This window comes from Populus euphratica, unplaced genomic scaffold (genome assembly GCF_000495115.2).
Source record: "Populus euphratica unplaced genomic scaffold, PopEup_1.0 scaffold374.1, whole genome shotgun sequence".
Lineage (NCBI taxonomy): Eukaryota > Viridiplantae > Streptophyta > Magnoliopsida > Malpighiales > Salicaceae > Populus > Populus euphratica.
The window spans coordinates 130885-145141 of NW_011500077.1; the positions used below are offsets into that span (position 1 = coordinate 130885).

Genomic DNA, 14257 nt, shown 5'->3' on the forward strand with positions numbered 1-14257 from the left:
AGAGCACTTAAAATCTTTTGAAAAAATATTAGCCTAATCAAACAGTCGAATTGAGAGTTATGATCACATAAAGTTATGCAGTCAAACTTCAATACATGTTAAGTAGCCCAATTTCTTATGTGGATCACATTGATCAAGGTTTAATCCTCCTTTGAACAACCAACACTTTAAAGGAATTCTTTAGAAGTCATAAATTAGATCATTGAATGCCTTTTTAATTCTTTTAGCTTTTGTTTTTATAATTGATTCAATCTATATATACAATACATCTTGTAGTGTTACTTGTTAATTCTCATCATCATATAATTTTATTTTTTAGCAAGCCACTTAAGAGTTCCTAACCTTTATTAGCAACCTAGATTAGGTCTCAACTTATTTTTATCTCAATTAGATCTCAAAGATGTCAATGAATTTTTAATATGTTTCAATTAAAAATGCTAACTAGATGCTTAAAACTCATGCAATTTTTCTTAACTATTTCCAAACCATTGAATTATTTAATATCCCCACTTCAAAACATATGATTATAAATTTTTTTATTAAATTCATATCGTTTTTACTAAAGCGAAGAGTTTTTTTTTATTAGAAGTTTTTGTTAAATATTAAAACTAATAAACAATATGATTGATTAATCTATTAATATATGAAGGATCTCCAAGGACTAAGTCAAGCTTGTCTCTATAAATTAAAGATTTTTTTTTTAGGTTTTCAATCTTTAAAACTGAAATGTACGCATGGTATTGTTATTAAACTCCTACAATCAATCTTCCAATATTTTGTGTTTTTTTTAGGTTTTTCATCTTTTAAACTGAAATGTATGAATGGTATTATTAAACTCCTACAATCAATCTTTCAATATTTTATGTTATTACTATACTAAGTTGCATACTAAGTTGCGTAGTGATCTAAATAAAGAAGTCAAAGCAATTTAAATTAGTTTTTTATTTAGTGTAATTATAAGAAAAATACGTGTAAATAAAACTCAGATTACAAAATTATTCTAACAAATATAATATCAAATTAAAATCTTAAAATATAACAAGCATGCTTCAATAAAATAGCATAAATAATAATTAAACAATTTTTTTTAGTAATATTTTATAATATGATTTGAATGAAAATATGTTATTGTTGAGAATTGATTTTTTATTTTTAATATTTTATAATTCTAATAACCAAAATAATTCTAATAACCAAAATAATTCTAATAACACCATGTATTTCTCAAAAAGATGCATAAACACAAGGTGATGAAAGTCAAAATCTCTCTATAAAAGAAATAATCTAAGCTTTAGAACATTGAGGGAGAAAGGGAAAAGGTAGAGGCAAAAGAAACTGAAAAATAGTAGAAAAGAAGGGAAATAAGCTATTGTGCAATGTGGAGAAGTAAGGGCAACATCAAAGACAAGTTTTAATTGGGCACTCGACACGCTAACAGGAACACGCTAACGATACGTTATCCACGCGCATGGCAAAGTTTTCATGCGACCTTCGAAGCTTTGCTGTCTTTACGAGAAAAGCACCCCCATCCTCGCGAATATTCTCCATTGCCACCCACCACTAACAAAACAGCAACTTGCTCTTTCATTAAATACAATTACTCCCTCTCTTCCATCCATGTTCTCTCTTCTTTCTTTCTATGCATATAATTTGTTGTTATTTCGATCTCAGCCATCGATCGATAATTTCCATCCATCAGAGCCACAACCATCGTCAAGCACGATCTTCAGGGTACGAAACATGACCTGCTCTTTAACTAGAGCATGTTCTTGTTCCTTTTTGTAGTCACTTCTCTTGTTATCTTTCGTAGGACCTGATTCTTCGCTGGTTCTTTAATGTTTTAGGTGATCACGATATGAAGAACAAAGTAAAGGGCGGTAATATTCACTGTCAGCAAAAGAAGAGGAGAAGTTATGGCAAACCTAAATGCATGGCGTCTCGTTGTTGCCCTTGTTTTGCAGTGTCGTCAATAGCTAGAAGGATGGGGAGATGCCTGTTTGTAAGCTGTTACCCTGTCATGCAGTGCTTTCGATTGGATGACCACAGACATCAGCATGACCATCACAAGCATTTTCATTCCTTCTGAATTTTGTATCATTTTCTCTTTTTTTTTTAAGGTTTGGTCCAATCACGATTTTTTGAGTTTGTACCATATTAATGAAGAAAAGAAGTTGTTATATGATTCTTTGGTGTATTTATTTATGCAAGGATTTTATGATCAAGCTACCTTGATTTTTGGCCTCAGTACTTGCACAGTCCTATATGCTGATTGCTTTGTTAGAGACATGAAGGAGAAAGAGAAGAAAAGGAAAGGTTTGGAGGTTGTATAAGAGATCGGTTGAATCTGGGGAAGCTGAACACTTCGAGGAATCAAAGTTAGTAGGGAAGGTTCTGTGCTTTATATAATTGCTATCATCCGGCGCTTTATGGATTTGGAGAGCTGATACTCATTCATTGCAGCATTTTTGTCTCAACTGATTTAATCAATTATTGGATTGAAAATTCATGTTGACTTTGTAAGCATACATGTTTTTGAGAATCAAGTCCAGGCAGAGCTGCCTGGTAACCAGGGAATTCTATTAAAATCTTTGGTTAAGGCCATCTCTGATTTGATTCTGTAAACATCAAGCATATGCTACACGTATCATTGCCAAAAGTCAGGGAAAATCAGAAACAGAGTAATCAATGATTCTGTAAACATCAAGCATATGCTACGCGTATCATTGCCAAAATTTGCCTTTTGTAGTCAGGGAAAATCAGAAACAGAGTAATCAACACAGAAGTGAATTATGACCATGATTGGATTTTTTAGACATGTATATATGTGATTCATAGCACAAGTGGCGCCTTAGGTTTTCTCCAAGGGCATCAGTTTAGAACGATCTGTAGATTCAAAGATGGATATGGGTAACAAAATTTCTTGGGATGGGTGCAAGGCCCAGAAGTGAACTAAAAACTAGGCCATTATTTAATCATTCAGAAAGGTCAAAGCTCAACACCTGCCTGAAGAACAGAAATGTAAAAGACATTAATGCAGCAAGGAAGTCATTGAAGTCATTTTAACTTAAGAACAAAATCAAAATCGATTTGGTTTATCTTAAACCAAGTTCATCTAGTGATAACAAAATGTGGACTGCGGAGGATTGTTCATTATCTGGCTTCATTCCTCTGGTAATACTGATAACTAATGTTCTTAAAAAAACCCACCATGAACATAATAATTAACTTCTGCAGTTCATCAAATTACATCTTAATTTCACCACATCTGATTGTTTGAGGGGCTTTAGCATGAACATCTGTGCTCCTTCCTCTAAGCACCTGTTTTGCGCAGTGAATCACTTAGAGTGAGCGAGGGGCAAAAAATAAAAGCTTGCACAACATGTTCATCAGAAATAGCAATCTCTTACTTGTTAATACGGGTTGGGATATTCTCAGAAGACATAATCACAACAGGAATCTCCTTCAGCATTGACGATTCCTGTTTGTGACAAGGAGACGTGTTAATACGTGGTCAGCATAATGGACCTGGCTGGGCACCCAAAAAAACAAAAACGATAAGGATACCTTTATTTTCTTGAGTAGCTCATACCCTGTCATTCCTGGCATGCAATAATCTGTAATTATTAAATTCACCTTTGAGACCTGTAGTGTGGACAATCAAACATGAAGACAGCCATTACTTTTTGTCTTCGTTTCAGCTCATGTGCATGCAATTGATTATGACATGAACAACTTACATTATCCTCCAAGGAAGTCCTTTTCTCATCTCCCAAGCCCAAATACTCCAACGCCCTCAGCCCATTCTCCGCAGTAGTCACTGCAGCAAATCAAATTAGTTCTCGAGCATGTGTTTATAACTCCGCCCATTGTCAATCTACACGTTCTTCTTGTCTGAAGTAAAGGCAAAGAAAATGGAAAGAAAAGTGAGATTGGTTTTACCCTTGCAGGAAGAGTTCTTGAGCAGTCTTTCCACCAGCTTTCGATCAACGAGACTGTCATCAACAGCTAAAACATGGGGTTCTTCCGTATATGCTCCTCCCGCCATCACATTCTCCCGTGACCCACCACCACCATCCATATTCTCCCCCCAAGGTAGAGCAAGAGGGAGCCCTGTGTACGAATAACTGAAACTGTAACAAAAGCTTTGCTTGCAGCAAATAACTAACACAGAGGCTAAAGAACACAGACCCTTTATTTTCCAACAGAGTCTTACAAATAAAACACAAAGCAAACAAACTCACAGGAGTTGTATGAACGCTTTATGATGTGTATTTATAGTGAGAATGAGAAGCCCACAGCACAATGAATGTGAAACATGCTGTTAGGTGAGTAGACTCGAGATACAAAATGTTACAGAGAGAAAAAAAAAAGAGGACTAAATATTCACAGCAAAAGGGTGGGGGGATAATATCAAAGTAGATCACAGATATTTCGTGATCCTTTTCGGGTTCCTATGGATTTGATTCAGTCAGTCTCCATCATCCCACCCAACCATATCACACCATCACTGATTCACTTCTCTTACAGTCTTTTATAGAATCAGTATCAGTATCTGTGTTCGTATCCTCTCTGCAAGATCTTCTTTACCTCGCCTTGCAGCTGCCTGCGGGCATTTCATGGATTTTGGACCGCCTAACTTAACAAGATTGAAATCAACATGAGACACATTGCCATAATTTTTGTGTAATTATTACTCTTGACTTTCTTTAAAGGATTTCATGGCACTGTTGAGGTAATAATTAAGGGCAGATTTGAATCTTGATAGTCGACTCAAAATTAAATACTAGAGTCTAAAGAACTTTTTTTTTTTTTTTGCCAAAATATATGAAGCTTCTTTGTTAGCTAAAATTAGCATTCACCTACCATGAACATGGACACCTAATTTATTATCATACTATCCTTTCAAGCAATGGCTAGGTTATACCACATAACCAAATTACACCTCCCCACTTAATTTCTTTCATTTCTATGGGGGCTAGAGAAATTATGTCCCATGATTGTGTTTTTAATATAAGGTTTTTTAGGTTCATCTCTTTTCTTTTATATATATATATAGAGAGAGAGAGAGAATCTTAAGTCAGTTTACACGCACTCATCTTTACATCTTGAATAGAACTTGCAAAACAAGACTTACACTTTATGGTCTGTGGCTATCAATATTAGAAGGTGAAGAGAGTCAAATTAAAGATCACATAGTGTTTCTTAGCCCGCATCCACTTTACCAATTCAGCCACTCATCGTTGGTTACTTCCATCTCTTTTCTTTCCTTCTATTTTTTTTTTTTTTGTAAAAAAAATTTGACACATTGATTTTTTTTTTTTTTTGTAAAAAAAAATTGACACATTGATTTTTATTTTTTTATCAAATGTAAGAAATTGACACATTGATTTTGTTACCATAAGATCTACAGAAAGTATAATACTAATGATCCTAAATGATATGAAATGATTTTCAGATTGGTTAACACGATCAAAGCTTTACCTGGAAGATCCAATTTCTTGACCATATAAAATCTCCATCTCACAACTGGACAGATTTGGAGATTAATCACTTTGGACTATAAAATATGTGGCCAATTTTTTAAAATTTGTTTTCAGGAGTACAGAATCTTTGTAGTCTGATCATGGTCATTTCAGCATGTTGGAGAGCCGGAGCATTTGTTGATTAAGGGTTAGTGTTATTAACAACAAAATCCAATGTGATTCCCTCCTTCACTCTCTCTGTTTTGGTGCCCAAAGACAAACAAAATAAATCACATATCTGTGATTTCACAGCCAGTTCCTAGCTAACACACCTCCCGCTTGAGTGGCGATTCCTTTTATTGCCAAGCCATGCATGTTTTCTTTCCTTACCTTCTCTCAATTGCCATAATTATGTAGCCGAGCCCTCTTCCTTTCTTGGCCATTCAATACTCGATGATTTCTGGCAACAACATCAGATGATGCTTCTCTGCGAAGATTCTATTACACGTCTTTAAGCACTCAAACGTCTTGCAAGGAATTGAGAAGGGTGTCCTCGAGGCTTGTGGCATTGGATCCAAGCCATGTGGCGTGAGACCCACGTAGGGCCTGCTGGGCAGAACAAACAGCATTATTTGGATTGACATGACCATCATCCGAGAATCCATTATGATTCATATATTAGATATGATATAATTCACAGATGCAGTGAGACTAAAGATTTCCTGCGTTCTCAAACGTCCTGGACTAAAGATTTTTTGTGAGAGTGATATGAGATAACTGGCCTTGAGCTTCGCATGCACGATTTACAGTCACAAATGCAAGATTTACTTCCAATTCAGAAATGCCTGAGATAAGGGAAAAATGAAGGAAGCACCTTCAAATTGAAATCCGAAACGATCTTGCATTCTATGCATGTATATATAAATAAAGGATTTTTTATCGCTTGCAAAGCTCTAGCGTGAGCATACAACAGGGCTCTTTTTTTTTTTCTTTTTTTTCTGAGTGAACGAGGAAATATACTGCCTCGAACGGAGTCATCTTAAGAAAACCCATAACAATAAATAAGTGAACTAGTGTGTGCGCCCACTGGTGTGGTGGCCGTTCCCTGCATGCATGGTAATGGGCACATTGGCCAGCCAATCTGCAACACAGATTTGCCTGTGGGCCCTGTCTTCTCGAATCCATCGTCATGGATGGAGCAAATTGGGAAAGGGGACTTCATGAGCTATCAAGAATGGTTGGCCATTTTCTAGAATGCGTTCCAGTACAAAGTACTGCACCAAAGAGAGGGACGGAGATTACATAATTTCTGAGAACGATCGGAGCAGGATATAGGATTCCCTGTAGGAATACTGGAAAAGATTTAAACGGATTGCTCATTATGCCTAAAAAATAGCCGCATTCATCAATTGACACGATATATTCATCATTAATGAGTCAAGACAACAAAATTTAACTTAATACAACAGTCAACAAACTGATTAAAATAAGACTTCGTTAAATATTTTCAAAAGACAACTGAATGACAGTTTACATGTGTATCTTCTCATGTAAAGTTGAAATATGAACCTCGAAGTGGTAAGCCGCATGGCGTTTTTAAGGTCCAATTGATCATTTGCATCATTTGATGCTTGCCTTCGGGATGGATGATGTACAAGGCCCACCAGATGTCATAAATGGTATTCCCTTAAATGTGGCCACACCCTTATCATCCGAGAAAAGATTCTGCGTCCATGAAACACCCATGATCAAATAATGATACTCTTAGGATTCCTATAACAAACTTTAAGGAAAGACAATAATTGCACAACTGATGATCACAACATTAATGGCTAGGTATGACAACCATGCATCAGAACTGTCCAATCATCTCTTTCAAAGTAACCCAAAAACTTGACTTGAAACTTCTAGCAATTCAGAAACCATATAAAAGCAAAAGCAAGCTATAGACTAAAGTAATGACTTGCTGGTGCAAAGCATTTTACAAAATCCACAGGAAAGAAAGTATGATCGGTATGTCTTATATTTCAAAAGAGAGCCATGTCAAGAATTTGACTATTCTAAATTGCTTTTGCCATTGAAAATACTTTTTTAGAAATATAGTGTTTTTTCCATATGTTCATTGTTTGACGAATATATCATGTTTTTCGAAAAAAATATGAGGGCATCAAGCATCACGTCATGTAATTAATTGAACCTGTTTGCAATGGGCAAAAGCGAACTGAACTGCATCATCCAACTGACTAATTCACAACCATGATTCTAATAAATGATCAAGAATTTAAACTGCAAGTGCATATCAAGAGGATGCACATAAACCTATAACAAAAAAATACGTAAGCCTGAACCTCATACCGGTGTTATTTTCTCTAACTGCTTCTTTTTTGGGTTAAGAACATCTTCGGGCTTACCGTCAATCCTACATGAAGACATTTAACATTTATGCATGGGAAAACATTATTGCAGTAGAAGATTTTTTATTTCTGAATAAGTAAATCAAGAGAAAATAATAGAAGATCCAGCCCAAAAAAATACGTTTGCTGTAAAAATAGGTTACACTATGATTATTGCAGCCAAATGCATGCATATAAGCGATGTATAGACACTAGGCATCACAGTTCACCATTCCTAATTTTGAGAATCATAATGGCACAGCACTTTGTCATTTAAAAGCACTTTGACTGCCCAAAGTCAAAACAATTCCAAGACCAATGACTGGTGCCCCTCATTTTCTCTCTACTGATTTGTGAAAATGAAGTTTCTCCAATATAAGTGGGCTTATACAAGCCTGCTCCCATTCACATTCATGCCAAATGGTGGCAGTGCCATAAGTGGCAACCTTGCAACAATAAGATGTTTTTCATTATCAAAAAAAAAAAAAGGAAAAAAGAAAAGGTGCCTTGCCTCTCTAAAAGGTGCATTGCCGATTATGAGAAGACAATTCAACAGTACCCTTGTAAAATCTACATAGCAGTATATTGTAGTGACAACAAACTATATATTCAAAGGGCAGAGGTAACATTACAGGACTAGCTCGTTTTAGCTTCTTCCTCTTCGTTTTTTTTTTTTTTTTGGATGTGATAAAAAATTAGTGTTGAAAACCAAATAGCATTTTCTAAAGTGTAAACTACAGATTCTTGTTCCCCATAAATAATTCAAAACAGCAAAGCATTAAGTATCAAAACGGTTCAATTATGATGTAGTTCCATGTAATCTTTAAATACATACCCCAAGAATGACACACGTTCTCCAACTTTGGCACCTTCTGGAGGCAGCAAAGGCTCTACAATGGTGTGATCCTCATTCGATGCACAAAGGACCTGAAAAATTAGGAATTACAGAATGCATATGGACATCACCGCACTCTTCAGTCATTGCAATCTTAAAAAAAGGGGATATTCTAGTGAAATGACAAAGCACAGACATAGACATTGTAAGCAACTCGTCAGAATAAACTAACACTTCAATCATAAAAAAAAAAAAAGCATTCATAAAGAAATAAACATGATTAAGGATTTAACAACATTGTTATGTAATAGCTGAAGCAAGTCATTTCAAATTCAAAATTGGCATTTTTCCACAATTAGAGTGCAAGTACCATAGAAGTTAGATATATTGCTTTGTTCAAAAGTATTTTACAAACTTAGCTGGTATCACAAGCATCTTGATATGATTGAACAATTCGATTTTTTAAAATTTGTTTTTGCCTTCCATTTGTAAGCTGTATGTAATTGAAGATGAACAAGTGGATCAATTAGAAGACTTTTTTTAAGCTGGAAGAGTATAATAATTTTCATTTGAGATGAAACAATCACAACACAACAACCTGACCATTGTACAGTTATTTAAGATAGCATAGCGCTACCAGCAAGACACAGTAAATTCTAACCATATTGTCCAGTTTTATTTTCTTGCAAAGAGTTTCAGGAATGAAAAGGAAGAATCTTGAAATAAAAGCGAGGACCCGGTTCAACATAGAATATAAAAGGCATTGATTAAAATGATAATGTCAAATTAAAAGTTACCAGGCCTTCTGACATCACATCTCGTAGCTTTCCAGGTTTTACATTTGTAATCAAGACAACTCGACGGTTCTTTATAGATGAAACAAACACCAAAGAATGCATTAGCAACTAAACTTCATAACTTCATAAAAGCAATCCAAAGAGCAGAATAAAATGAAGTGACATATTATTTAAATCAAACTCAACAAATCATCATACCGTCAAGTCATCTGGACTATAAAACTTCGCCAAACCACTGACTACCTGCCTCAATTTAGCATCTCCAATATCTATCTCCTCAACCAGTAAACTGAATCATTAATCAAAAATTAAAAATATCATGATCATTTTCCTTCAAAAAAATGATGAAGTACAAACTCAGAGATTAAAAGAAAGGAAACTGTCAGCATACCTGTCAGCAGAGGGATGCTTCCATGCTTTGCGAATAAGGCCAACTTGTATATTCAGTAAACTGACACTTAGTTCTTTGTCTTTCTCACCTGCTTCTGTTTCAGATGGTTTCTTCTTCTCTTGAGCAGATTCTTTTTTTCCAGTAGACTTATTCTATAAGTTCCAAAAACACCAAAATGATACTCAGCAAGAATTGCACCAAGATTAAAAATAATAGTAACAACAACAATATGCACACAAATTGAAGGCTAGGGCCGTCTCCAAGCAGATTTTAAGACCCTTAAATAAGAATTATAAAATATCAAAAGCACTTATTAGGAATTATTGAAGTTTGACCACCCATGCACTCACTCACAATAATGCAAAGTTCAAATAAAAATGTTATCTAACCATTACAACACAAGTCAATTTGGAATAAAATGAAATAGCAAAGTCATGCAGGAGATCAAATATAGTACAATATAGTACAATAAGTTTTCTATTCTTGTCATGAGCTGTTATCACCACGCCAACTGCCAAGCAACTTGAAAAATACTATTGTTCGAATAAATAAACCAGGCAACATCCAGTAAAACTGTAAAAAATAAAATTTACACGTGGAGAAGCTCTATGAAATCCCTTATTTATCAGTGAAGAAAGAAAACATTAACTGGGATTAAGTAAAGTCTTTTGGAGCTGTTATCACATTGTTGACATTTCTTGTGTTTATCCTGATAGTTTTCAGCAGTCCAGACCTGAGCTAGTACATGGCAGCCAAATCTTGGAATTATATCACATATTTTATCAAGATTCCATGATAAGTTTAGGGACTTAATTTTCAGTGTTAAAAAATCAAACTTAACGAAGTTAATGATAAATTATACTTTGAAAGTAAGAAAAGTTAATCGACTAATTAAAACCCAATTTTTGTTCAAATTCTAAACTTAGAGAGCTTTTGTTTCTCCAAGAAACTCATTCCTCCAACTTTAGACTGCTAATGCCAGGTAATTCTCCGCTAATTTTCAGTAATCTCTAGCACATGCCACTGAGTTTGTTAAAACTTAAAGAGAGCATGCACACATGTCATCAATGCAGGCATGGAAGTATGTTCAAATAAACCCCTTGTGTAGAATTTTAGATGCTAGTTATGACTTCAATAGACTGTGATTTTGCACGTTTTCTTAATTCTAATGTTTTTTCCTGCTGTCATGATGAAGCTACTCAGTAGGATTCTTCATAATGACAGGACAGACAGAGTTGTGCACAGGAAAAACAGTAAAACTACAGCCTGAAGGAGAAAGAAAACTTTGAATACATTAATAACAGGTATTGAAAGCTAGAAAAAGAAAGACATACCCCAGCATCACTTTTCTTCATGCTTAGGTCTGCTTCTGATTTTTCTTTGTTCTTACTGTTTTCCACGGTCTTTTTTGCATTTGTATCTATTTCTGATTTAGCATCACCTTTTATTCCCTGCAACTAGAATTAAATCAAGAACACAGAGAAATAAGCCACTAGATGCTCTAACTCAATCAATGGCACATTAGGCAGCAATAAGTTGCGCAACTATTCCATTTAAAATATGAATTTACATGTTAGAATCAATAAGCTGTCCTTTCCTAGAATTTTTGACATGGGATGCACAAAGAAAATATCAAATTCCCAAAACCACACGTACATCAATTCCTCTTCAACCTTAATCTTCTTGCCTTCATTTAAAAAAAAAAAACAGTAAAAAAGAATGAACAGGTGATGTATATTGATATCAAGATAAGCTACCTGAAGTTCGAATGCACCCTTTTCTAGCAAAACCTTTTCAAATAGTTTCCCAAAGTCTACCTTGTTCTGCAAAAAAATAAAATAAATTAACTAAACATTTTTCGAACATGAAATCAAGTACCTAATTTATTTTACAAACACAAAAATTTGAGAGCCGTTTATTCTTCTTTGATTGTACAACTGTGGCTACCAGGTGCAGGTGTGTAGATTCAAGTTCTGACAGAATTGAGAAGAAATAACAATTTTCCCAAAAACTATTCATTGTTCTTTCTATCAGTTGGATCTAGTTTCTCAATCACATACCAAAAGCCAACCACTTGACCCCTCAGCATAAAGTTATTCAATGGTCAACATGTATGTACAGTGATAAGAGTAGTCAAAGTCAAACTGCAAAACCTGTATGTACAGTGATAGTGATAAGAGTAGTCAAAGTCAAACTGCAAGCCTTTGAGGCTTTGACACTCCAAGTCAATTACATGCCACAAGATATCTGTTACTTGAATCAATAAGCTGCCAAACATGACAGGGACAATCAAATCAGACAGAAGCTCATCACACACAATATAGTAACCTAAACAAAGCAGCTCTCAATAGTTACATCACTTAACTGGTGCCTAGGCAATAGTTCGTCTATGTCAACAGATAGCAATTAGGAAATTTTCTTTTAATACACATCATGAACCAACACCCATGACGTTTAAAAATATGAATATGGTCTTACCTGGATGTAATCCATCCATCTCATTACATGCACCAACTTTTCCCTCTCTAAATGTGAAAGGCCAATCTAGCCATAAATAACCAATCAAAAGTCAGAAGAATTTCAAACATGTGGGTAAAGTGTTTATCATGTGATAAAACTTTTGTACAGGGAAAAAAATATATGTATACATATATTTCTTGACTCTTCCGCTCTGAATTTTGAAGCCTCCTCCCTTCAGATTTGAGAAGCAATAAATTCAAAGAAGAGGGCAACCAAAGCAATTTTGAGCAAAGCACAAAGGATGCGACTGATTCATGAAAGCATTGAAGTTTGCCATGCCAAGTTGTTTTAAATTGTTTTCAACAACAGAGAAGGAAAAAATGAAAATCCATGCTGGAAATAAAATTTTTATATAGTAACTTTATGATTAGTGACTGGGACAACAAACGTGAAAGGATAATTTATCATGAAAGGAATAGAATGCATACCACAGATGAATGTATTACTGAAAAAACTATAATATCAGCTTCAGAGGGTGTCAATCCATTGCCCAAAAGCACAGAATTCAGAGCCAAGTCTTTGTTCAATCCACTGAGAGCATCAAAGCATGTCGGAGAATCTATTGGAAAAATCTCTGCAAAGCTTATCCATTTCATCACCTATAACCAGAAATTACTTTTTTAGATCAAGAAACCAAACAGGGACCCCTAAGAGTCAAGCATGGCAAAGAGCAGCATCCCACAGTAGCGCAGCTGTGGTACTCATAACAAACCAAAGAAACCTTACCTCCTCACTTTCTTTTAATGGGGACCTTTTTCCTGATGACTTCAAAATGTTCAAGTACAGACTCTTAATATCATACTCTCCAAGGTCACCCAAAGGAGCTTCCTACATTAATCAAGTATTTTAAGCTGTTAAGTATGCAACTACCAAATAGAAAAACCCCCAAATTCAACAATGTCAAGACATCTGATTTTCAAGCATTCAGAAAAGAAAAGTATTCCTATCAAGACCCATTACCAAACAATGCCGAAAATATGATGAAAAATTGACCAAATTTATAAGAATTGAAACAAATAGTAAGATGCATTGTCAACGCATTATATAGAAAACTTGACGAGTTTATTTGAAGTAAAAGGGCAACAAAAATACGTGTCAGCAAAAAAAAAAATTCAAGAAAAAAGAAATGGGCATCAAAAGGAGCAAAAATTACCATTTCAAGCCAGTAACCTTCCTTTCTAGATACCCAGAAGAAAAGATTAGCATGCAGTTGTCTAAAGAATCGCAAAATCCTTTATTTATTGATCACCAATTATCCCAGCAGTAATTAAAATTTAAAGAAAAATTAAAAACAGAGATCATAGATTTTGTCAAGTAATTGAAAAGGAGTTGTTGTTTAGGATCTTACAGGAGATAAAGAGAGGTGCTTGCTAAGAGCTGATGATATTATTTGCTTTTTTTGCAAACCCATGCTTCTTCTTGCTTCTTCTCTCTTTTCCTGTGTAATTTTGCTTTGTGTTTTCGGGGGCAAGAGTGAGGTCGGGTTTCAATAGGGTTTTGGGAGGGGTTTCGTGGGCTTGCAATAAATCTGGTCCATTAGTATTGCACTCAGGACTCGTTAGCATTGTATTTCTAATTCTACCTTTTTAAAAAACAAATATTTAAAAAAAAAATAAACTATTGTTAAATTTTTATTTATTTTAAATTCATTTTTTTAATGTTATTATATCATTTTACTATGCTATGTTAAAAAAAATTTCAAAAATTAAAAAATATATTATTTTATAATATTTTCAAGTAAAAAATAATCTGAAAAACAATTATTATTATATTTTTAAATCTTGAGAAACAATTATTATTATATTTTTAAATATTTTAAAAAAACTCTTGGTATTTAAAAAAAAAAACTTCATGTAGGT

The 14257-nt window shown here is 34.4% G+C and overlaps 2 protein-coding genes and 1 long non-coding RNA gene across 6 annotated transcripts; 1 reads left to right on the forward strand and 2 right to left on the reverse strand.

Annotated features, from left to right (window-relative positions):
- The first annotated feature begins 1479 nt into the window (after positions 1-1479).
- LOC105108679 (uncharacterized) lies at positions 1480-2837 on the forward strand. The gene is made up of 3 exons (XR_839100.1): positions 1480-1731; positions 1845-2623; positions 2700-2837. It is a non-coding gene; the product is annotated as an uncharacterized LOC105108679 (long non-coding RNA).
- A 31-nt stretch (positions 2838-2868) lies between these two features.
- Positions 2869-4512, reverse strand: LOC105108680 (two-component response regulator ARR17). 2 transcript variants are annotated; one of them, XM_011003086.1, is made up of 6 exons: positions 4189-4512; positions 3940-4110; positions 3738-3817; positions 3565-3642; positions 3408-3478; positions 2869-3318 (listed from the first exon to the last, which is right to left on the reverse strand). In XM_011003086.1, exons 2-6 carry the CDS (start codon positions 4076-4078, stop codon positions 3222-3224), a joined length of 465 nt encoding a protein of 154 aa, XP_011001388.1. In that variant the 5' UTR covers positions 4079-4110; positions 4189-4512; the 3' UTR covers positions 2869-3221. The 2 variants fall into 2 exon arrangements, with proteins under 2 accessions (XP_011001388.1, XP_011001387.1); XM_011003085.1 differs by having other exon boundaries at positions 3940-4511.
- A 2132-nt stretch (positions 4513-6644) lies between these two features.
- On the reverse strand, positions 6645-13905 carry LOC105108681 (Nucleic acid-binding, OB-fold-like protein). Of its 3 annotated transcripts, XR_839101.1 has the most exons (13): positions 13747-13903; positions 13125-13226; positions 12827-12997; positions 12357-12422; positions 11636-11701; positions 11213-11335; positions 9879-10030; positions 9686-9776; positions 9488-9556; positions 8691-8782; positions 7818-7881; positions 7032-7187; positions 6645-6736 (listed from the first exon to the last, which is right to left on the reverse strand). XR_839101.1 is itself a non-coding variant. In XM_011003088.1 (12 exons), the coding sequence occupies exons 1-12, from the start codon at positions 13807-13809 to the stop codon at positions 7083-7085; spliced, it is 1158 nt and encodes a 385-aa protein (XP_011001390.1). In that variant the 5' UTR covers positions 13810-13905; the 3' UTR covers positions 6823-7082. The 3 variants fall into 3 exon arrangements, 2 of the variants coding, with proteins under 2 accessions (XP_011001390.1, XP_011001389.1); XM_011003088.1 differs by lacking the exon at positions 6645-6736 and having other exon boundaries at positions 6823-7187; positions 11213-11329; positions 13747-13905; XM_011003087.1 differs by lacking the exon at positions 6645-6736 and having other exon boundaries at positions 6823-7187.
- Between the last annotated feature and the right edge of the window lie 352 nt (positions 13906-14257).

Excerpts from the sequence above, each read along its gene's own strand:
- LOC105108680 (XM_011003086.1), bottom strand. The coding sequence starts at position 4,078 with ATGGATGGTGGTGGTGGGTCACGGGAGAATGTGATGGCGGGAGGAGCA. Across the intron at positions 3,643-3,737 it reads GGACTTCCTTGGAGGATAAT|GTCTCAAAGGTGAATTTAAT; the intron begins GTAAGTTGTTCA and ends TCCACACTACAG. Across the intron at positions 3,319-3,407 it reads ATCCCAACCCGTATTAACAA|GTGCTTAGAGGAAGGAGCAC; the intron begins GTAAGAGATTGC and ends TGCGCAAAACAG.
- LOC105108681 (XM_011003087.1), bottom strand. The coding sequence starts at position 13,809 with ATGGGTTTGCAAAAAAAGCAAATAATATCATCAGCTCTTAGCAAGCAC. Across the intron at positions 13,227-13,746 it reads AGCACCTCTCTTTATCTCCT|GAAGCTCCTTTGGGTGACCT; the intron begins GTAAGATCCTAA and ends TGATTAATGTAG. Across the intron at positions 7,882-8,690 it reads GAACGTGTGTCATTCTTGGG|GATTGACGGTAAGCCCGAAG; the intron begins GTATGTATTTAA and ends GTCTTCATGTAG.